At 40.1% G+C, this 25,058-nt stretch overlaps 1 protein-coding gene across 9 annotated transcripts in view; it reads left to right on the forward strand.

Moving 5' to 3' along the window:
* LOC101167885 (voltage-dependent N-type calcium channel subunit alpha-1B) overlaps positions 1 to 25,058 on the forward strand; it is a 222,730-nt gene that overhangs the window by 127,011 nt on the left and 70,661 nt on the right. For 3 of the 9 annotated variants that reach the window (XM_023960538.1, XM_023960543.1, XM_023960544.1), the window contains exons 14-19: positions 779 to 910; positions 18,778 to 18,850; positions 19,106 to 19,223; positions 20,538 to 20,605; positions 20,704 to 20,810; positions 24,849 to 24,911. In XM_023960538.1, the coding sequence (XP_023816306.1) occupies positions 779 to 910; positions 18,778 to 18,850; positions 19,106 to 19,223; positions 20,538 to 20,605; positions 20,704 to 20,810; positions 24,849 to 24,911 (561 nt within the window). Of the gene's footprint in view, positions 1 to 778; positions 911 to 11,224; positions 11,255 to 18,777; positions 18,851 to 19,105; positions 19,224 to 20,537; positions 20,606 to 20,703; positions 20,811 to 24,848; positions 24,912 to 25,058 lie in introns of all 9 variants that reach the window. The other 6 variants (XM_023960536.1, XM_023960539.1, XM_023960540.1 and 3 more) reach the window with 3 other exon arrangements.

The following is a 25,058-nucleotide window of genomic DNA, read 5'->3' on the forward strand; positions in this document are numbered from 1 at the left end:
CTTTATGTCCAGCTTTGAGTTCACCAAGGTTCAATCTTTAGCTTGATGACATATTCAGTTATTCAGCATCAGAAGACAAGATTTGGGGCAAATATTGTCATTTAAAGGCCCACTTTGATCAACTTATCTGTTTTCAAAGCATTTCCGGGGGTCTCTTAATTTTGCTGTTTTTAGCCAAAATCCAAAAACCTGTGTCGTTTTCTAGGGCATAGTGTGTTTTCTGCAGAGCGGCAGGAATTCATAAAAAAATTGCTATTGAGTTGTGTGCGGGACCGTTGGCATGGAGGAACCCCGCTCCTATTCCCATCACCCACAACTGAGAGCTACCTGTCTACATGCTCTCCCACTAGCCTATAGCCACTCACAATACTAACCTAACAATACCTGCTAATCAGTGCAACACACTCAACTGAACAAGCACACACTATGTGATGTTATTTTAATTTTTAATTGTGTTTCTTTGTCTTTTATTGTGTAGGATTGTGCTTCTTGTATCGAGGAATCAAAGTGTTGTTTTACGTACAACTTTCTTTGGGGTGGCTCTTTAAGGTCTTTTATTCTGGAACTGAAACTGAATCTGAACACAATTTCTTTTGGCCCTCTTAAACTCACAGCTGTTGTTAAAAGATGTCCTTCATCTCCAGATGAAGGACATTTTTAATAGGAACTGTTGTATCTGGTCTCTGTGAGAATCAGCTTGAGAAAGTTTTGTTTCTTTGTTTTTTTACATGATAGACAGATATCCTGGTATTTTAGTGTGTTTCTTGTCTCCTCTCAGATATTGGAACTCACTGAGGAATCTTGTGGTTTCCCTCCTCAACTCCATGAAGTCCATCATCAGTTTGCTTTTCCTCCTCTTCCTCTTCATCGTCGTCTTTGCCTTGCTGGGCATGCAGCTCTTTGGAGGACAGTGAGTACATTTCCACCTTCCACCTGCTCCTTTTCCTTCTCCCACCCTGTGTGCCGCCCCTCACTTGATCACACAGATCCTGTCCTCTTCGCCCCCCGTTCACCCCCGGCCCGCCGTGGCGCAGGTGACTGGCATGTTGACACAGCAGGTAGCTGGCAGAACAGCAGTAGCGACTGCAGCCCTTTGATTTGGCTCCCAGCAGGAGCTCCATGTCTTGCAGTGACTGGAACACCTCATGATGCAGGGCAGGCTGCACTTCCTCAAATGCTCTCAATTTGCACACATTTGATCTGTCCCGAGTTCATCACTTGACTTCTTATTTCAGTTTAAACATTGTTTTATGTTATTCAAACCACATACTCTTTGCAGTTTTAAAGTAGAAGATGAAACCTGTGGTAATTTTTAATGGACTAGGTGGCAAGTGGCCCAGGCGGTAGAGCAGGTCGTCTACTAACCGAAGGGTTGGCGGTCCGATTCCGCTCTTCCCAGCAAGCTGTTGTCTCCCGGGCGCGGCTCGTCTGCAGCTCACCACTCCCTAGGGGATGGGTCAAATGCGGAGAATAATTTCCCCATTGCAGGATAAATCAAGTAAACTTTTTCTTTTATTTATCTAAAAGAACACTGTAACGACCAGGGACACTATAGTGATTTGAAACATTGGAAGATCTTAATTACATTAAGAACAGAAAAAAAATGGTTCAGAGCAATCATGAGACTGACTTTTGGGGTTTTATTTTTAATGGACTTAAGAGGATCGAGGTTCTTTTATTGAGCTGACTGGAGTCAGAAGTTATGGTGATTAGAACAAAACACAAAACGTTAAAGTTGCAGACCGCTCAGTGGGCCTACAGAGATAAAATGTTCATGCACAACATGTCCTAGCGAACACTTAAACAACACGTAAGGCTAAATAAGGGTGAAGTACGTGCGTCGCAGGCGTGTTCCACAGATTTTTCCTTTTTTTAACCCCACAATCCTACGCACCTCACAAGGGGCTTATTATTGTTGTTCACAAGATAAGGGTGTGCTCCTTCTAACAACTTGACTGTTAGAAATGAGGAAATTAGACAGAGTGTAGTTTGTGTGGGAATCCTACGTGTGTCCTTTAATCCTTACAAATACTTCTCAATACACTGCCATGCACAAGAATCATACAAGCACCTTAAGGAATTTCATTCCTTGTCTATTACCCTACACGATCTCAGACAGCCCAAAAACCCACAGCGCACGTATGGTTCATACTTTTTCCATTCCTGTCTATTTGTGTACTATTTTAAATGTGGCACACGCAGGGCTGCAGACCAATCCAAGCATATAACCACATTTTTAAGTCAGTCAGACCAGATTTGTCATAAACTGATTTGATATCAGTCATGTCCCAGTCCCACTGAGCATGCTCTGACTCAGGGTGCACAACAGACCAGAGCAGCAGCACTTCGACAAAAAGCCATTGGAATCAGTCAGAGCCAGAGAATAATCTATTTACTTTTACAAAGCATTACAACACGATTATTTACTCATCCATTGGAATTGAGTATAAAACAAGCTATTGGGTAAGAAGAATGATGATCTTTGCTTTATGGTTCCTGCATATCTTTTTTTTTTTATGACGATGATTCAGAAAACTTTAAATAAGCAGTTAAAATGATTTTTTTGTGTGTCTGTTTTTTAAACCTAAACTGGCCAGGAAATCAGAACCTTTGCTTGCCAAAAAAGAGGAAGAACTGTTATGTCACATCTATTTTATTCTTGGCCAAGTAATTATGTTCCTGCTCTCAGAGCACAAAAAGTAATCTCCTGGTAAAACTGTGAGAATTGAAAAATAAACATCACTCGGCGAGGACGGCACTCCCGTTGAGAGTGACAGGAAACAGCGTGTTTGGGGAAACAAATATTCAGTGAGTTCAAACCAAATGAACAATGAATGTTTTCATGTTTGCTCTGTTTTCTAAAAGGTACAGAATGTCTTTTAAAAAAAAGTCACAAAAATGATAGAATGGTAAAAGGCGTATACTTATATAGCGCTTTTCTACCTTCTTCGAAGGCTCAAAGCGCTTCACAGTCACAGACCCATTCACGCACTGCAGAACACTGGCGCCAACCTTCCACCAGAAACAAGGTAGGGTTCAGTGTCTTGCCAAAGGACACTTCAATACATGTGCGGGCAAGGCGAGAACTGAACCCGCAATATTACAATTAGAGGTTGACCGCCCTAGCACTGCACCACGGCACCACTGCACCAATTATGTTCAGCATGTCCTGGTTTAAAAAAAACAAGTTACCGATGTCTCCTACATCAAACTGTAATTCTTTTTTCATTGACCCCCCTGGTTGATCATTTTTTCTGAACATTGTTAGGAGCCTGCCTCCTTTCAGGTTTCCTTTCCGTAGTTCAGGATGTTATGGTAAAGTCATATGTTATTAGTACTTTCGTCCACGCGTGAAATCCACCATCTGCATCTTTTGGAACTCATGTCTGCTGTCTTCCACTCTCTTCTCTCTTCTCAGTGTTCCACTTTTCCAAATCAACCTTTTCTACCACCAAACCTCCTGATCTCCTTTCTTCATTCCAGATGACACCAAGTTCCTTCTTCCCAGACTCCTTGAATATTTTAGCTCTAACAGACCTTTCATCTGAAAGAACCTCCAAATTTTCTAAAGTCTGTTTCAGCTTAAAAGCCATTTCACACGGCCACTACGAACATTTTGCGCATATTGGACGAATGAAAACTGGTCATAGGTGAACATATGTAGAAAAAGTGAGAAAAAGTTGTGGTTGTTCTTGATGAGAAATTTTCACAGACATATCACAAATCAACCACGTCAAAACCAGGGAAGAAGTACGAATAAACCATACAAAGAACTTTCTTCTGTTTGACATTCGGAGCAAAAAGCAGAAATTGCATTGTGTCAACCCCACACAGTGGTCAGTACCCACTGTGGGCCCTTGTGATGCTTTGTTCTATTAACAGTCAGATTCCCCTGGTCTGCAGCAGTCTTCTGTTATTTCCCCGGGGTGGGGATCCCTGCCGAGACAGGGGACCCCCAATGGGAGCCATAGCTGGGAGATCCGCGAGACCGCCGTTCCTGATCCCATCCCGCAAACTGACTTCCGCGCTGGACACCGCCCTTTGAAAGATCCGACCCCCTGTCCATCTTGTCCTGGCTGGAGGGTCAGAGGGTAACTTAAAATACGAAGCCCCACTCAACAGCTGGAGGGGTGAAAGATCAGCCCATTTATATACCCGTCACACAATACGCCACTCTTGCATGAACTGTGCGTGATTTCATGCGTTGTTTATATGCAATTCCTTGGGCATTCGTGTTTCAAGTATGCAATTTAACATGATATGTGCGCTATATACGCGATATGAAAGTTATACATCGGTGGTGCATGCGTGAAAAGTCTGTTAGACATATGTGTAATGACTCGAGCAGTAAAACCCAAATTAGAAGCATACACAGGAATAAATATAGTTCATTTAGAGATCTCCAGTAGTCAAATGCACCACCAGTTTTACAGAGGAGCCTGAAACCAGAAGAAAAAAGTTAATATATGTCCAGCTCCAAACAAGAGATAATCCAGTTTCTTCGAACAGAAGCTTAATAATTATAATTATGGGCTGGATTCATCTGCGCTTTTCCAGATGCTGCAAGTGCATACAACGTGTATCCATTATTCATTCACTCCTCATTCATGCTTGGTGATCTGGTTGTCAATGAGGCAAAATTCAGTCAGGCGAATCAAACTAATTCAACATCAGTAATCAGGGGCAGTAAAACTCAGAGGCAAAAAAGGCAGATCAAAAACACCAACGGGACAGAATAACTCTTAACCAAGGACAAGAAAAAGGCTCAATACCAACAATAAAAAAACTGTGAGAACTGTGCAATGCTGAAACGTGAGTTAAGGCACAACGAACTGGCAAAGAGTGTGAGGCACTGTCAGTCCTTAATACTGTGGCTCACAGGTGGAATGAATGACAGTAATTGGGCCCACCAGGTGAAGACTGGGAGAGTGGAGAGCATGACCAAACTCACCGCAGATCGTGACAACGTGGACATACGTGGAATGTTCGTGGAAAGCCACAAATTTGTGTATGCATCTCGCAAAAATCAGGCACAATTGCGTAACATTTACGTAATAATTGTGTATAAACTACATAAATTATGCAGAAACTGTATAATTCTTAAAACCGAATTCACTTAACGATCCGTCAGCCGTCAGTTCGACGGACATCTGTGCACATTGAGGAATCCTGAGCGCAAGAAAGAATTAGGAATTAAGTATAACATACATGTATCATGAAAGACTGAATTTTGATACGTGGAATATGTTCAAAATATACATAATGGCTGTGTGACATGCCTTAAAAAGCAACGCAGCACACTTCTTTTGCATCATTTGGTCCTCTGCTCCGTTCATGCCCCTTCAATGTTCTTCACAACTAAAGTGATCCTAGAAAACTACCATTCTATGCCGTTTGGCTAAACTCTCCCCCCTTTTTTCGTTTATTTCCGATTACGTCATCTCTACAAGATGTGATCAACTTGTGTTATCTCTCCACTTCTATGCTACGTTTACACCAAGCATGTGATGCTTGTTTAAAAGTGTGCTAAAAGCACACTCTTGAATGCACGTTTATGGTGTTCACACTGGACTGTCACTGCCTACCACTAACCTGCGCATGTTCGCCACCAACAGTTGGAGGCTGAATTCCGATGTATGATAGACTTGGTGTCCGCCGAGCGAAAAAACTGCAGTTATTAATTTCTCCTCCATGATCAGTTTTCAAATGGTTGGCACTTCGTTGAATTAAAAGAGACGCCATCGAAACGTCACTACCAAATCTGAGTCCCTGATTGGCCAATGTTCAACCTGGTGTTACTTTAAACATGCGTTCATAGGCCACATATTTTGTACGTCGAGCCCAAAAACTGTCATACGAACTTGCATTGTGACATGTGAATGGGAGAATTTTGAACGTGCAATAATTTAGACATTTCATTGAAAGTAGATGCTTGACTTTGCATTGCCAAGGGGGGTGTGAACATAGCTTGATATGTCAATGCGTGCTTCTCTCTTTTCTAGAGAAAATGTGTTTATTACTGACATGTCTATTCTTTTTGCCACGCCCACCACCATCTGTCCTTCTGCATTCCTGTCCTGGACATTAAACTTTTCCTTCTTCCTCCTCACTTCTGTTTACCTCATCCATGTACAGTCGTGGACAAAATTGTTGGTACCCCTCAGTTAAAGAAAGAAAATCCACAATGCTCACTGAAATGACTTGAAACGTTCAAAAGTAACAATAAATTAAAATGTATTGAAATTTAAATTATTAAAATCAGCCATTACTTTTGAGTTGTTGATTAACAGAATTATATAAAAAAAAAGCTAATGAAATAGGGCTGGACAAAAGTGATGGTACCCATAGTTTAATATTTTGTTGCACAACCTTTTGAGGCAATCACTGCAATGAAACGGTTTCTGTATTTGTCAATGAGCCTTCTGCACCTGTCCACAGGTATTTTGTCCCACTCCTCATGAGCAAACTGGTCCAGTTGTCTCAGGTTTGACGGGTGTCTTCTCCAAATGGCATGTTTCAGCTCTTTCCACAGATGTTCAATGGGATTCAGATCTGGGCTCATAGATGGCCACTTCAGAATAGGCCAACGCTTTTCTCTGAGCCATTCTTGGGGGTTTTTGGCTGTGTGTTTTGGATCGTTGTCCTGTTGGAAGACCCATGACCTGCGACTGAGACCAAGATTTCTGACACTAGGCAGCATATTTCTATTCAGAATAGGGATGGGTATCGTTAAGGTTTTAACGATACTACTACTACTCTTATTGATACTGCTTATTGATCCATTATTTTAACAATACTCTTATCGACACTTTTTGAGGACGAAAAATAAATAAATTACAAATTAAAAGCAAAGTGTTTTATTTCCTCATTATGCAACAACCTTGTTTTTTGACAAAACATTTTACTTAATAAATTTTTCCAACTTGAAAAGTAAAATACATGAAGAAAGAAGTTATTTAAAGAAAAATAAACAGCAATGTTTTGACATATTGCTGTCAGGATGTCATGATAAAACAAATTAAATAAATGTTTGAGTTCATAAAATCATCCCAGAGAAAGTCTCTGCTTCAACACCCGCAGTGAAAGCTGCGTCTAAATCTGACGCCCGTGTTTCCATCTCTCTGACAGTTTGAAGCCAAGGCCCCTCCTCCTCTCTACCTGCTTTTCCTCTCTAGCTGTTCACCTGTTCATATCCTCTAGAGCAGCGAGTCATTATTTCCCGCTCCCTTCAGTGTGTTCCACACAGAAAGCGCTAAAAACGGTCATCATAGCAGCAGGTTGACACGATAGTCGGGGCGCTCTACCGCAGATTTTATTAATTTTACGCGCGTGCCTCATACTGTCTGAACAACAGCCCCGCCCCCCGTGCACACAAATAGCCAGGCAGACCTCTCCTCTTCAGCGAGAATACCGAAATTAACATAATAATTAATTAACGAAAAATTGACTGACTTGGTGAGTTAAATATGGCAGATAACGTTTATATCTTGTGTGACACCAAAAAAGCGACTTCTCCAGTACCGATAGCAGAACCGTTGAGGTCAGATCTTAACGATACTGCTGTCTTGAAGAATGTTGCCCCGGGGCTCAGTACCCAATCCCTAATCCAGAATGCCTTGATAATCTTGAGATTTCATTTGACCTTGCACAACTTCAAGACACCCTGTGGCAGATGCAGCAAAGCAGCCCCAAAACAGAACTGAGCCTCCTCCATGTTTCACAGTAGGGACAGTGTTCTTTTCATTGTATGCTTCATTTTTGAGTCTACGATAGAACTGATGTGCCTTACCACAAAGCTCCAGTTTTGTCTCATCTGTCCAAAGGACATTTTTCCAGAACCTTTGTGGCTTGTCAACATGCATTTTTGCAAATTCCAGTCTGGCTTTTTAATGATTTCCTTTCAACAGTGGTGTCCTCCTTGGTCGTCTCCCATGAAGTCCACTCTGGCTCAAACAACGACGAATGGTGCGATCTGACACTGATCTACCTTGATCTAGGAGTTCACCTTTAATGTCTTTGGAGGTTGTTCTGGGCTCTTTGGATACAGTTCCAACTATCTGTCTCCTCAATTTGTTCTTCCGGCCACGTCCAGGGAGGTTGACTACTGTCCCGTGGGTCTTAAACTTCTGAATAATATGTGCCACTGTCGTCACAGGATCTTCAAGCTGCTTAGAGATGGTTATAGAACCTTTACCTTTACTGTGTTTGTCTATAATTATACTTATAATTAATTATAATTTAAAGGAAGCAATTAAAGGACATACCTAAGTTCATCATGACCGCCTTGCCAATTAGTTCTCAGTCTTTTATGGAGGTACCATCATTTTTTTCCAGCCCTATTTCATTAGTTTGTTTTTTTATATAATTATGTTAATAAAACTCAAAAGTAATGGCTGATTTTGATTATTTATCTTTCAATACATTTTAATTTATTGTTACTTTTGAATGTTTCAAGTCATTTCAGTGAGCATTGTGGACTTTCTTTCTTTAACTGAGGGGTACCAACAATTTTGTCCACCACTGTATGTCTCAATCACCACCCTCCCCTCAAGGGAAACCCTGGATCCTTTTTCTTTCTCCTTTCTCATTCACCAGCACACTTCAACTTCAGCTTCAGACTCATCACCGTGTCTGACACTCTATTCCTCTCTTAGCAAACTTCTCCTTTAGAATTTGTTCTCTTTTCCTCTTTCCATCCAAGCTGCTCCAGAACTAGAAGCCTTACGCACTACATTCAAAGTTCCTCCTCTAATTCCGTCACTCCTGCCTTTCTTTTCTTTCTCCACTTGTTTTCCTCACTTTCCTCCATCAACAGTAGTCAAATTTTCTCATACATCCTGTAGGTCAACGGTACCTGTGGCAGTTATTGTTAACGGGCCATGACTGGTCCAGTATGAAAGTTCTGTGTGTGGTTTTCATGAACGATTCGACTTTGGTTTTTACCTGGTTTTTCCATCGTATGCCCCTCGTAACACAACTCTCCGCATTGACCCAAACTTTGTAGTGGCACACAAAAGCTCTGGATTGTGCTCCTTTTGGTTGAATTACGTTTAAAACGATTTAAATTCCTCATATTCCCGCCCCAGGACACATTCAGACTAGCTAAGTCACAGGAAAACGAAATATTCGATTCTTTTTAACTTATGTGAGTTTCATTCACTTTGGACTAAAGCTAGCTGGCCTTTGATTGTTCCCTGACAGGTTGTATAGCCTGCATTGGAACAGAAACGGCCTGGTTTACATGTTGGATTGTTCTGAATCTGCTGATCCACATTTACTTTGGTGGATTTCCCCACACTTCTACTATCACACATTCTCATGTTCCCTGCCTGTGCAGCTGTTGAAGTGTTACACTTCTACCTATAAAAATGTAAATCTGCCTCTTTTGTATAGTTAGGATTAGAGAGAGTAGCTAGGGGATGGTTGCTGGAAGTTTTGCCGCTCTTGACTGCTGTTTTCAGCATGAAGTTCAGAGAGTCTGTGCGGGTGGATCACAAAAGCCAAGTCGCTTCTTCCAATCCCTGTTATTAAGTAAATAAAGGTCTATGCACACAAACTGCTGCTGCAGTGCATTGACTAATCCCTTAAGAGGCAGGGGGAGAGAAAAGAAAAGGAGACGGGGAGCAGGAAGAAAAGGCAAAGAGGAAAGGCTGGAAGGAGAGAAGATGGAGGAAGTGATTTTAGGGCAGGTGAAGAAAGCTTAAGAATAGAATTGTTTTTCTAGGTCTTTGCTGAACTTGATGTTTCTTAGAAGATGAGCAAAAAGAACTCAAAGTTCCACTTGAGTGCAAGATTGATTTAAGATTCATTTCCAGCTTGTGACAAATGATCAAAGTATCCAATAGTCTTACACTCTTTATTCTTATTTCATTTTTTGTCCTGCCAGATGTTTTCTGTGATTCTTTTCATGGTTCCATGTTTGTTTTCCTATCACTGTACATTGATAGGAGCCATAAAATCACACACGTCCACTCAGTGGGTCTACACTGAGACGACAAGCCAGCTGTCAGCTGTACAGGCCGTCACCGTGGTAGCAGTTTGCTGCACATCCTGCCCTCCTCCTTCAGACCTTCCGTCTCCCTTCTCCCTCTCTTCCTTCACATCGTTATCTCCCGCGGTCACTCCTTGGGCTGCTTTCAAGGGCAATTCACATGTCTGGAATTACATGCTTGTCAGATTTTTAATATTTAAGCTTAAGCAAATGCTTTTTCCTGTGATGCTTTCTGGTAAGATCACGTCAAATCTGATGATATGACTCCCAAACTTTATCATGCATCTGTTGCATGTGAAGATTGGTGTTTAGAGGTGTTTCTGCTTTATCTTGAAATGGATTGAATGAAATCTCGCCAAGTTTGGTTCATAACTTTTATTGTTAGGCATGTATTAAAAAAGTTCTTTCAATAATTCCTAAGTTAGGAGGCAAACTGCTACATTAAACTGGAGAAAAATACATATAAACTGTGATTTATTGATTGACTGATCTGTTGGTTATAGAAACCTGTCTTTCATGAAAGAGCTTATATATCAAGGTCACAGAAAAATGTGGCCGATAATGAGAGCTGCTCTGAACGTGGGTGTTGTAAATGATGAAGCTTTGTGACGTGCTGCCAAAGTGATGTTCACTCAGAGGGACTTTGCATAATGTCCCCACAGATTTACAAACATTAGCCCAGCCTGACAACTGACCTCAAATTTCAGTGAAGTTTTTAAAAAGATGCTTGAATAGTAGATCAAGCCGTCAAGCCACATTTGCATTGCTGTGAGTCAGTGCGAGTTTTTTTATTTTTTTTGTTTTGTGAAGACAGAGTCACATACATACAGAGGCATAAACACAGAAGCATCTCCATATATCGGCACTTATACCACCACGGTTACTCACTCCGTCACTGGCAGAGAAAAAACAAATCAGTTTTCACTCAAAAGGTTTGATAAATCAGAAACTCATCAATAACGTTTTGGTTAAATGTCACTGCAGCCAAACATTAAAACCAAACATTAAATTCAGTCCAAAAACTTTAGATCCGGTTTTAAATTTTATGTAAAAAAGTTAAATAAACTTAAGGATCCCAATCTGTTTTTGTCATTTTTATCATGTCTAACATTTCTTTAGTTTGTGCCATTTGCTTTGTAAGCTGACTCATTGTTGTAGTTTTGGGTTACCTTCACTGGAAGGAGCAACGCATCCTAGTAAACCTCTGTGTCATTCTCTGATTGTCTCCTGTAGTTTCAAGACCACGGACTCAGGTTTTGGCAGGTTTGTTGGCTGTTTTGGGAGCTTTCTGCAAAGACAAAGCGTCTTTGCGTAGAAAGCGTGCATGCTCCATGGAAGTTCTTCTTTATTGAGCAAGTCCCTTCTGTCAGCTTTCATGAGTAATCACAAGTTAAGGCAAACTTGCCCTGCAGCTACATGTGTGCTTGATGTATCTGCATTGACCTCAGGACCTGAAGCTTTGTGCTCAGCTTCTTTCATAGACTGAAGTCTTCAAACCTTTAAGTACTTACAGAGAAAATCAATAGAAAATGTGAAGGTGTGAAGAAAAAAACCTGTCTTTCTTCCTCGTTCGTTGAGTGTCCATGTGTGTGTCCCATGTTAAACTGCCCCTTCAGATGTGCTGTGTGTTGAGCCCAAAACGGACTGGCTCTGTAGGAAACAAGTCGGTGCTGCCATCTGAACCCTACATGAACACGACTCACATTCTTGTCATTTCAAGAGTTGAAACCTGCACACTCGGCATTATTTCCACCTTGTTTGACAATAAACAGACTACTTTGATGTCCCACTCCTGCCATCCAGCCCCTCTTCTGTGATGCTTCAACAGTTCCAGACGATGGGCTGAAACACTCCCCTTAATGCTGCTGAGAAAAGGAAAAACAGCTCTAAGGGGAGACATCATGTCAAAGGCAGGAGGAAAAAGTCTCAAAGTAGACCTGACCTCATTTGAATCTAATGGGTTTGTTTGAATGCTAATGTGGAGTGTGGCTTTTCTGACTCATCCTGCAAACAAACAGGGAAACATGGAGCAGCACGCTGCTGCGCTGCTCTGCAGAGGCAGCGTGTTTTGGACTTGAAACTTGAAGCTGTTGTGGTGACGCGTGTTTTTGCCCTTCCCTCTGTCTCACCTACCCTCGCAGATAACACCCCCTTCCCCTTTCATGTACCAGCAGCTTTGGCTGCAGCTGTTGAGGAATATTCAACTTTAACGCTCTTGTGTTGAACCTCTATCTTTGTGAGGACAAAGGGAAGTTGTGGAAAAGCAGCAGAAGAGTGTTTGTGTTGGTTTTCATTAAGGTCTTCTTAAACTATTTACTAAGCATTTTCTAAAGTTTTATCGATTACATTAAATTAAATGCACAGAAAAAAGAATTTTGCATTGTCAATTCCCAAAAGACGACAGTTTATTCAGGGATCAGACAGAAAGTCTGCAGGTCGAGAAAGTCAGGTGTTGCAAATACTACATAATTTATGATGGAATAAACAATCATTAGCAAAGAGAAGCAAAATATTGGGAAGGAAAGCTAAAATGAGAGGAAGCACAGAGCGAGGCAAACATCAACACTTGTCAAATTTAGCTCTTGACGGCAGGAATTAGGAAAAGTTTAAACATTTATGTAGATTCAAAAGGAATAAAAACCCAAAGACTTAAATCACAATCCAACATTTTACTAGCAACAGAACACAGATAAGATTTTTAACCTTTATCTGCTGAATAAGCTCACTTTAAATTTGATGAAAAGGCCTCAGAGTAATTAGGACAGAGGTAACAAATGGATGAATAAAGAAGATGTCTTTTTAATCGATCTACTACTAAAGTTAACTGATGTCAGGTCTGTGACACCATTATTAATGTAGTGATGTTTCAGAGAGTTTGACTCTCTCAAAGTTGAAGAAGAATGGATGATCTTCAATCTGCGGAAAAGTGCGTAAAAATACTCAGAATTAATTTAAAAACAATGCTCTTCAACATCAAACTGCAAAGATTCTACACATCTCATCCTCTACAGGGCAGAACATTATCAGATTTAGAGAAACTGGAGAAATCTCTGTGTGTCAGGGACATTTATGAAGGAAACTTCTATAGGAACCTTTATGGGTAAACTCCATCATCCTTGTCTGCAGGTGAATCTAAAGCTCTGGCATCACGGAAGAAGCCATATTTGAACATGATCCAGAAGACTCAGATTTGTTTTAAAGGATTCTCTGATCAAACGTGTCCAAATGTGACATTCTCGTTGGGACTCACAGACTCCATTTCCTGCAGGGGACAGAGGAGGGAGACCTTCCAGCTTGTTCTCACAGTTCAGGTCAAAGCAGCTGTTCTGATGGGATGGTCCAAACAGATTCCCATTTTGTAGGACCACTCAAAGGTCTTCAGAGCAACATCTGGCCCGCATCTGTTCCTGTGAATGCCTTATTTCAGCAGGAAGATGCCGAATCACACACTGCAGCTTTACAACAGTTTGGAGGAGTCCTGGAGAAGTCTGAACTGACCTGCCGCAGTCCATACTTTTCATCCACAGACAACATCTGAAGCTTTATTAAAGAAAAATAAATGACCACAAACCTACACCAGACAGGAACGGAACCAAATCCAACACAGAAACTCATCAACTCCATGTCCACCTGTCTTCAGACTAAAGAAGAAGAGGAGGACAGTGGTTTTGTAATCAATGTTCTGTTGGAAGGAAAATGTCGGTTGGTGTGATCTAAAAAAGTTGAGTTTGAGAACCAGTCAATAAAAGGGAAAACCAGAAACTGACATGAAGTTTTAGGAAAAATAGGCTAACAAGAAACTGTTGCCATTTTATACGAGGGTTAGGGGAATTATGTGTTTTTGTTTAGAGCACATTAACTTCTTGAAATGAAAATAAAAAATTGGTTTGTATTTATTCATATCTAGGGGGAATCAGACTTGAAATGCTAGAGTAACAAGCAAACATACGTTTGTTATGCAACTCTAATTGTCACTTTAAAAAGTTATAATAAATAAATAATGAGTTATTTAACATTAAGGAGGAGTTACGTTTATTTTTCATTACATTTAGTTACATGTATAAGTTCTCTCTGGCCCTTTGAAGACAGCCACTATGCTGATGTGGCCCTCAGTGAAAATGAGTTTGACACCCCTGGTTTAAAGGGTCCTCACAAGAATAAGGGTGTAGCTTTGTCTGTGTAAGTGGATATGTGTTGGTGGAGCCATATAAGGTGCCGTGTAGGACATAATCTAGCTCTCACTAGTGAAATGCTTGTATACATACAACTGAAAATGTATTCATTCACATACACATGTGAAATCTCTCACATACACATTTGAAATGCTCTCACACACACTACTGAAAATGCTCTCACACACACTACTGAAAATGCTCTCACATACACATGTGAAATGCTCTCACACACACTACTGAAAATGCTCTCACACACACTACTGAAAATGCTCTCACACACACTACTGAAAATGCTCTCACATACACTACTGAAAATGCTCTCACATACACATGTGAAAATCCTCTCACATACACTACTGAAAATGCTCTCACATACACTACTGAAAATGCTCTCACATACACTATCGAAAATGCTCTCACACACACTACTGAAAATGCTCTCACATACACATGTGAAAATGCTCTCACATACACATGTGAAAATCCTCTCACATACACATGTGAAAATGCTCTCACACACACTACTGAAAATGCTCTCACACACACTACTGAAAATGCTCTCACACACACTACTGAAAATGCTCTCACATACACTATCCAAAATGCTCTCACATACAATACTGAAAATGCTCTCACATACACATGTGAAAATCCTCTCACATACACATGTGAAAATGCTCTCACATACACTATCCAAAATGCTCTCACATACACTACTGAAATTTTCGACAGAAACGGAAGGCATTTCAGTAGAAACGGAAGTTGGCTGATTATCGCGAGATAATCATTCGTCTGAATCATTCGAAAATGGCAGCCGGTTGCGCAAGGAAAACCACCGAAACGTGTAAGTATATTAAAAAATATCCAGTATCTGTTGTAAAATATATTTGTAAATACTTAAGATGATGTGTTTAATATGTTATATTCCTCAATCAACAACCTAGATTGTTTTGAAGCTCATCAATTTCAGTAATGCTAAAGCTAACGCTAACGCGAATTAGCGCCGAAGGCTAAAAACAAACGCTAGATATTACATCAAAAAGCAGTGACTTCTAACCGTAGTCACAAGTTATTAACACATGTTTTAAATGTGTTCATATATGTAGGGACAGACGAGGATGAGGAAAATCCGATCCATTTGCGGATGGAGAAAGATAGCCTGTTTGTTTTCAAGCTAGCTCGTGCCAGATGGGTAGAGACATATGATCAGATTTGACTTCATTTTAATAAACGGTTAATCGTTGTCGTACTGGGTTAAAGGTTTATGTTAAAGACCCAGAAGAGAGAGGAGGAAAGGGCTAGAAGGGAGGAACAGCGACAGGAGAGTCTGTTAAGTTTACTTGAGTTGAAATTATTGTTCTAAAATGTAATGCAGCCATTGTTTTTCCAATTTGTTTAATAAATGTATGAACAAAAATGAATAATTTACATGTATTATTTAAATCTGAGCTATTTTTAACAATCTTAAAAGGATTTCATATAAATATCAGATGTACATATTTAGAATTTCGTTTTATATGTTAATATTTATTTTTATACATGTCAACAATAATCCTGGTCTTCTAGAGTCATGTGTGTCACAGTTGGAGCTGAAAGGAAAGCAAAGATTTGTCCTTGCAGACAGACGTGACTCTGCTCGTCCTGCATGTTCCTGGTGTGGCTCAACATCTGTGGCTAAGCAGTCGCCTTTGCTGATGCACAGAATGTGCAGAATTGAACTGCAGGCAATGATTTTCATTGCAAAGGTTGGTTTTACTTCCAGTGCCCCCAGAAATATTGCTCTCCTCCTCATCTTTATCATGCCAAATGCTCTCTTCACAACAGAGCGTGTTCTGGAGTGGTTCTGGTTGTAACTGCCTCAATGGCATTCCTCATGGGTTCCCTGTAGGGTGTCAGCAGCATGATGGGATGTGCAATGCAGGGATACCCACCATCACCCAAAAGGATCCTTCAGGTGGGTTTGTTTGATTTACATAAATTGGGCTTTTACGTAGAACCCGTGAATCATGGATTGATCCTGGATTCCCAACAAAAATATCTATAAATTTGGCATTAGAGTCACATACAGCATGCATTTTAATGGAATAAAAAAGCTTCCTGTTAAAATAACAAGCTGCATTTTCTTTTAGGGCCTTTATTCTTATGTGGCAGCCATCAATGCTCCTTGTGACCCTTTGGAAGGAGAAAGACCAAGCGAGCTGCTAAAATCCAGAGGCGACTTATGGTAGTTCATTCCCACTGGGAAGCTGGGTGACCCTGCTCATCAGCTGGAGGATGCGGTCTGCCGTCCTGTGGACAACATCGCTCACGGTGGACCGTGTCATGTCAAAGACTCTGGCTACCACACTGTAAGATGTGCCACACGCCAGCCAGAAAAGAAACACCAGGACGTCAGTCTCCTGTGACCCCCCAGAGTGTGAGGAACCCGAAGCTGATGCTTCAGGACCATCGACCCAGATGCTCGATGGTCCTGCGGGTCAACCGAAAATCCAGTCTTGTGTCGGACTGACCGTCAGCGTAAAGGGCCAGGACAGACACCTTTGTGTTGGTAAAGCAGTAGAGACGTGGAAGACCCTGGAAAATGCAACATTAATTATTTCATTGAGGAAATTAAATCACATTTTTTTAATGTTTCTATTTATTTTGATGTCTTACATTTTAGATTATGAAGTATTTATTAATTCTGGAAAATCTCGTGGTTTTTATTTGGCTGGGTTTTTGGATTGTCATTTAAACTTTTAAAAATGAAAGTTTTTGTTTTGTTTTTGTTTAAAACAAGTGATATGGTTTGACTCTGAATAAAAAATTCTAAACTTTGAACTCACAAGTGTTTCATGTAATTGGACTACACAACTCACTTGAAAAAGAATCTTAAACTCTTACCCAGCAGACTGTGTAACCTTGAGCATGATTAGTAACAAAGTTTAAGTTAAAGTTTAAGTTTAACTAAAAAAAAAGCTTTAAGTTTAACTCACAAGTTATTCTGTCTGGTCAGGGCATCCAGAGGAAATCTTCTGAGATGTCTGCTTGTCCTTGCCGTCCTGTGATGCTGCATATCTGCTCGTTTTCAGTTTGATCTCACGAAAAACGGTTGAATTATTGCCAGGAACACGGACAGATTAATTTTCAAAGCCATTTTCAGTAAGGTGTAAGAAAACTACAGAAAAAAATGCCTCCTTGCAAGAGCCCGTAATCGTTCAGCGGCACAAAAACAAAATTAATATTGGCATGAAAAAATAACTTGGGGGTTTATTTATGAACAAATACATTAAATCAACACCAAAGTGTTTGTAATTTAATTATTTATAAATCAGTCACGTTTTCCATGATCAGAACACAGCAGATTCATAAATAGTCTTTGTAAAATGTTCATATTTATTATGTTTTTACTCTGACAAATAAGTGTCATTTTCCGCGTTAAATAGGAGTAGTTCGCCTCCAGACCAGGTGGTGGCGGTAATGCGCCACTTTGTTTCCGTGTCAAGCGCGTTATGAACAACACCCAAAAGAAAAAAGTACTGAGCACGGGTGTCTGAATTGCTTTTAAATTCAGAGAACTATATATAGTTCTGCACTATATAGGGTTTTAGTAGTTAGGGATCAGGGCAGGAATTCGGACACAGGTTCATTTCCACTGAAATGCCTTCAGTCGACCAACTTCGTTTCTAACAATAAAGTAAAAAAAAAACGTTGTTTCTACTGAAATGCCTTCCGTTTCTATTGAAATTTTCACATGTGTATGTGAGAGCATTTTGGATAGTGTGTGTGAGAGCATTTTCACATGTGTATGTGAGAGCATTTTCAGTAGTGTGTGTGAGAGCATTTGACATGTGTATGTGAGAGCATTTTCAGTAGTGTGTGTGAGAGCATTTGACATGTGTATGTGAGAGCATTTTCAGTAGAGTGTGTGAGAGCATTTTAAGTAGTGTGTGTGAGAGCATTTCACATGTGTATGTGAGAGCATTTTCAGTAGTGTGTGTGAGAGCATTTGACATGTGTATGTGAGAGCATTTTCAGTAGTGTGTGTGAGAGCATTTTCAGTAGTGTGTGTGAGAGCATTTTCAGTAGTGTGTGTGAGAGCATTTCACATGTGTATGTGAGAGCATTTTCAGTAGTGTGTGAGAGCATTTCACATGTGTATGTGAGAGCATTTTCAGTAGTGTGTGTGAGAGCATTTTCAGTAGTGTGTGTGAGAGCATTTGACATGTGTATGTGAGAGCATTTTCAGTAGTGTGTGTGAGAGCATTTTCAGTAGTGTGTGTGTGAGCATTTTCAGTAGTGTGTGTGAGAGCATTTCACATGTGTATGTGAATGAATACATTTTCAGTTGTATGTATACAAGCATTTCACTAGTGTGTGTGAGAGATTTCACATGTGTTTGTGAATGCTAATTCTGAATAATGTCCTACACGGCACCTCATAGAGCCAGGTGAAGTCTGATTGATCCGGTTTTAGATTGGCTTCTTTAGAAGAGCTTGTTTTCTTTGTCCAAACAGAGGTTCACCTCTTTGAACTCTTAGTATCAGTTGCAGATTCATGGTTTACCAGATGGTTTTAAGTCCACTTTTTGGTGATTGTTTTGTAATTTTGTCATTTTCTTGATCCCTCAAGGTTTAATTTTGAAGATGAGACACCAACAACAAACTTTGATACTTTTCCTGCAGCAATTCTCACTGTGTTCCAGGTAAGACCCCCCCCCCCCCCCCTCACACACCCACACACACACAAACACAGGTCACTCTGGAACTACTGAGAATTATCTTAAAGCATGAATTAAACTGATCTTTCATCTAGTTTAAAGGAAGGAGTGTTGCGAGGTCTCTTGTGTCTGATAATCCCTCAGCTGGTCTAATCGGCCCTCACTCAGAGAAGTCATTACATTTGTGCTGGATCAGATCTCCTCTGCAGCCTCACTCACGCTCCCCTCTGTTCTGCTCAGATCCTGACCGGTGAGGACTGGAACGCCGTGATGTACCATGGCATTGAGTCCCAGGGAGGCGTCCGCCGTGGCATGTTCTCCTCCATCTACTTTATTGTTCTCACTCTCTTTGGAAACTGTATCCTCTCTGGTAGCAGGAGTTCCTGACAGAGGGCCATGTGATGGGCTGGTGGAAGAAGTGTTTTTTAAATAAAGTTTAACCACTTATGAAATTTGGTTGATCTAGAAGACCTGAAGATGAGACACCAACAACAAACTTTGATACACCAACTTTGATCTAGAAGACGTGTCCCTGCTCATCCTAGTATCTTCTTCAGTTTTAGCTGCCGATTGAGTCGTCAAGTTATATCCAGGTGCTTCAGGCACAGAGGCTGCTAAAGACTCAGCAATACTTTGGGAATTTCAGTGTTCTCATAGCCATAATTTTAGGATTGAAGGTAAAGTAAAGTACTTTCGGAATGAAGAGAGAAAGTCTCAAGTTCTTCTTAGTTAAAATATTTCAGAAATGGCATTTGTTTGAGCTTTTCTTGGTTCCTCACAGTCAGAAAGTAATATGACAGCATTTGTAAGAACTTTGTGGAATCTCCTCAAAGCTCTGCGAGATGCTTTTTTTCTGGAAGTTTGCCAAGTCTTTTGTGAAGCTTGTAGAGTCCACAGCAGAGCTTCACGGCTAATCTGGAAATATGGCAGGAATCCTTTGCTATAACAGGGTTGTAATCCACAAACCCAAAAATGATGGCGACCCAAGAGTTAGTGGTGACCACAGTATAGGTTCAGGTCTGTTTCTAAGTTGAACTGTTCATACGGGCAATTATTTGCTTCAAATCTAAGCTAAAACTCAAGAGAAGAGAGAACTGGCAAGACTGAACAGAGCCAAGGAATAACAAGCAGGACCTCTTCATTGCTGGGCCAAACGGTCGAACAGTACCAGTCTACTACCTGACAGCAACAGACACAACCAAATATGGGCATCAGAAGCAGGAAGTGAGCTGAGAGAGTAGCCCTTCGCTTATGCCAAGTAACCTTTCCTAAAGTTTTTAAAGATTTTGTCTCAATACAGTCACAATGTTTACTCTTGATGTCATTTTTCTTCAAAATGCATTTGTCCCCACAACATCATACTGCCCCCCCATGCTTTACAGCTGGAACAACCTCATTTTTCACCCAATGTACCACTAATCATTTTGATCATATGATTTCCTTCTACTTTCATCTGGTAGGATTCATCTCCAGAGATGTAGAAGTTGGACATGGGGAGAAGCTTAGGCTGCTATGCTAGCAGCTTGGCCTGCTAAACTGACATTGACCCATACGTTGAAAAACACAAAAAAAATGAAACATCATAAATTCGTTCTGCAGTTGATGCATTGAAGGCAGATTCACACTTTTGACCCAATGCCAAGCCGTTTCTCTAAATGCTGCTGTAACTCAGATACCCTCCTCAACGTCTTCCTGGCTATCGCTGTGGACAATCTTGCAAATGCCCAGGAGCTGACGAAGGTAGGGCGGCTCAGATTTCTGTCAGCTAAGCCCAATATTAGTTATGTTGTACCTTGCTTCCATTGTGGTGCCTTTTTGTTTTGGTTGCGTGGCTGAAGGATGAAGAGGAGCAGGAAGAGGCGGCCAATAAGAAGCTGGCACTGCAGAAGGCGTTGGAAGTGAAGGAAGTCAGCCCCATGTCAGCTGCCAACATTTCGATTGCTGCGTAAGTTTTAGAGCATCTCTAACCTGCAGGATTTTGCCTCTCAGCCTGGATTTCCTGAATGTACTTGAATTGTGGTTCATGCATGTCCGTCCCAACTTTTCACTTCAGTTACAGGAGTACCTTTGCCTTTCTTATGAACACCCACCGATGAGGTTGTCCGACTTTCAAGAAAGCCAGAGTGAAAAGATTCCCCTCAAGATTTTTAGTGTATACCTGTGAGCAGTGGACTTGCTGCAAAAGTAGCCACCATTCAAGAAACTATTTAAATTTAAAACATTTAAATAATAATGTTCCTGCTCTGCAAACATTGTTGTTCTTGCTGTTTCCTAATTACTGAAAAAAATTGTTAATAGAAAGAGGAAGACATCAGCATGTTAACACTAAAACAACATTTTTTACCTGCAGAATAAACATCGCTTAGATATTACAAACCATAAAAGCTCAGAAGTAAACAGATTAAGCACTAAGTACTTAACCTACTGTACACTTCTTCTATTTTTACTACAATACAAATGAATCTAATCAATATCCCACAACTTTAAACTTAACTTCATTTGTTAATGTAATATCTACATTTGAGCTTCATTTTCAGTTTTAAAGCCTTTCATGTTAACAAATGATTCCAGGAACATACTTGTTGCAAGAACAGGCAGACCCAGGGACCCAGGCCACTTGGGTATGTGGTCCTGAATCCGATACGTATCTGATCTTTTGAAATGCGACCTCCGTCTGACCGGCCAGGCCACATATTTTCGACCCGTACGCCATTGATCTGCTACAAACGTCATCATTCTGCGCTTAAGTAGGCGGGAACGATAACATAGACATCAACCATGGCGGACGATGCTGCTGAGACCAGTCAGTGGAAGGGAAGCGAGGTCACCGATTGGATTAATATTTGGGGTGACAGCTCTATTCAGAATATTCAGAATTCACAATAGTGACGATCCCGGCTCCAATGCCTTCTTAAAATGAGAAGATTGTAATTGTGCTGGCTCCTTTGTGAAAATAAATGTATTAATGCAAAAAGATCTTTTCTGTTGACAACACTGTTGTTGACATCCATTGTTAACGTTAGCTACTTCCGCAAACAACAGTGACGTCGTTCGCCTATGAGTACTCTTCTGGCATGCGGGTCACTTCTGGGTCATTTCACGGTCACACAGGAGATCACAAAAGTTCTGATTTAATTGGAAAAGTGAATGACCTTTCAAAAGAATAGAATTTTTTCAAACAGTCGGAATTGAGCATTAGGCCCTGCAGTGTGAACGTAGCCTTAGAGTACCACTCCGATCATCTTATAGATAATTTGAAACAAAGTCTAACAAAGTGTTTCCAGGTTATTTTTTATTTTAATTAGGCCAGATTCCAGTTCGGACGAGGAAAACAAGGCCTTACGTGGATTTATTTGTCTGCAAGTGAATGGTTTAGAATGGAGCAGAGCAGGGAGCTTGTGGCCTGCCCCGAGTATTTACTTCGTAAAAATTGGATCTTTATCAAACAACATTTCTTTATCTTCTCCTGATTCACAATGACTTCAATAAATAAATAGTCAGAAATGTAAGTTCAAGATTAAATTTCTCTATAAAAGTCTTCCATCATCAGAAAAATGCCACAAAAACATGCAAAAAACACAAAAAATACTATTTTAAAATTCGTTCGTAATGCATTATATGAAGCCAGCCCACTGTTGGCTGCTATCCTTTTCTTTGATTTTTTTGTTTTTTCCTTCTGGTTGTTGTCAGTGTGGTATTTACAGTGGGGCATAAAGTCTTTAGTCAGCCACCGATTATGCAAGTTTTCCCACTTAAAAAAACGAGAGGTGCCTGTAATTTTCCTCATAGGTGTATCATCTATGAGAGACACAATGAGAAAAAAAAATGAACAAAATGACATTTTCTAATTTTTAAAGAATTTATTTGTAAATTATGGTGGAAAATAAGTATTTGGTCAATAACAAAAGTTCAACTTAATACTTTGTTTTATACCCTTTCTTGGCAATGACAGCTGTTAAATGCTTTTTGTTAGTCTTCACAAGGTTAGATCTCACAAGGTGAGATCTTGGGGGGAGCCCCAGATGGTGGGAGAATCTCAGTGGTCTTGTGTGTCTTTTACTTCCTAATAATTGCTCCCACAGTTGATTTCTTCACACCAAGCTGCTTACCTGTTGCAGATTCAGTATTCCAGCCTGGTGCAGGTCAATAATTTGGTTTCTGGTTTCCTTTGACAGCTCTTTGGTCTTGGCCATAGTGGAGTTTGGAGTGTGACTGTTTGAGGTTGTGGACAGGTGTCTTTTCTATAGATAACCAGTTCAAGCTGGTGCCAATAATACAGGTAACGAGTGGAGGCAGAGAATCATCTTACAGAACAAGCTACAGGTCTGTGAGAGCCAGAAATCTTGCTTGTTTGTCCAAATACTTATTTTTCACCGACATTTACAAATGAATTCTTTAAAAATCAGACAATGCCAGACAATTTGTTTTCTCATTTTATCTCTCATAATTAAGGTATGATGAAAATTATAAGCGTCCTTCATCTTTTTAAGTGGGAGAACTTACACAATTGGTGTCTGAATAAATACTTTTTACCCCACTGTATCTGAAAGTCAGACAGCTATCAGAACTGCAAATCCTGCTACTGTACTTTCAAGATCAAATATATTTGGCTCAATTTAACACATTAAAATGTCATCTGAATCACAAACAACCAATAGTCAGTTGATTAGCGGGCTCTAATGTCTGTTGGGATACAAAGTGGTTGCAAAAATAGTTTTGGATTCGTATAGATACATCAAGCTGCTCTCACAAGCAGACAGATTCTGAGATTATAAAAATAAATACTGAAAATTCATATTTTATCAGATCTTTTAAACATATGAATGTCATTTTTCATTGATAAAACTGTTGATATTCAAGGAATTAAAAAAATATTTTTTATGATAAGTTATTTTTTATCCTATAAAATAATAAATGAAAAATTAGCCAATATATCTTTTTATGAGAAATCAACAAAAAACTTTTTTTCTCTTTTTTTGCACATAATGATGAAAATAAAACGTAGGTTTAGAATGTGGATAAGCTGACATGAATCTGTGCAGACACGGGTTTGTGGCTGTAAAACTTATTTCCGCTTTCATGTACTAAAACTGCCTGAATGAAGTGAGATTACTTTAATTTATTCAGGAAATGTTTGTATTAAGAACAGAAGATTCGTATAAGGCATGCCGATGAAGGAAACTGTTTAGAATTAGTGTAAAAGTTGCACAGCAGCTCTGTCCAAGAGAGTTATTCCCACTTTGACCCGAGAGAAAACATTGTTGGTGTGAATTTTGGACACAATTTGTCCAAAATGCAGGAGTGTATGTGTATTCTTGAGCAGCTGCAGTTATTTTCTCAAGCGTAATGAGGTCCAAATGAGCAATTAAAAGGGTTGACAGCAGTGGGCCCTGCAGGTGGAGCTGGTGATGAAGACCTCTGATAAACTGTGCGGAGACCTGACAATGATGCCCCCATACTCAAGTTGTCTGAAGATGATGCTCAGTTAGTGCTCTTGATGTCTCGCTCCTGATTTTTGCTCCCCCCTCTGGAAGAATCGGCTTTTACAGAGGGAACAGCTGAAAGGTGATGAAGGTGATCACCTGTTGGCCATCCTCACAGTCCTCCTTACTGTTATTATGTGATATTTTGTGTTTTTGTCATTATTCAGCAGGTTCGCAGGCTTATGTTTTTTTTATTTTTTAATAAAGTCTTTGGTGCTTTTTTTCTTGACACAAAACTCAGGGTTTCATTACAAAATTAGAACTAAAATGAGAAAAAAGGGATGAAGAAAATATCTATTTTTGTCATTTTGTAATGAAACTCCTGACTCATATTTCAATTTTTCTTATTGTCACTCCTAAGATTAGTCTTAAGTCAGCTTTTTTAGCTGCACAGATGATCTCTTCTCTGTGAAATGGGGGGGCTGGACTGTCTTCAGTCTGTCCCCTTTTCATTTTTGTCTCATTTTTTTTCTTTTGTTGTTTTTGTTCTGCATGCACAGTTTTGTAAAGCAAAATCGAGATCCGCTCTCTCGCAGGTCGTCCATCAGCAGCATTCAGTCACCGTGAGTTATCTCTCTGTTACAATACCCCTCTCTGGTCCTCACTCCTTCCTTTTCTCTCTCCTCCTTTCTTTTGTGGCTCCCCATATTTCTCTTCCCTGGTGTTCTATCTTCTTCTCTTCTTTGTGGACCATCCTTAAGAATAAACTG

Source organism: Oryzias latipes, chromosome 12 (assembly GCF_002234675.1).
Source record: "Oryzias latipes chromosome 12, ASM223467v1".
NCBI classification, from domain to species: Eukaryota; Metazoa; Chordata; class Actinopteri; order Beloniformes; family Adrianichthyidae; genus Oryzias; species Oryzias latipes.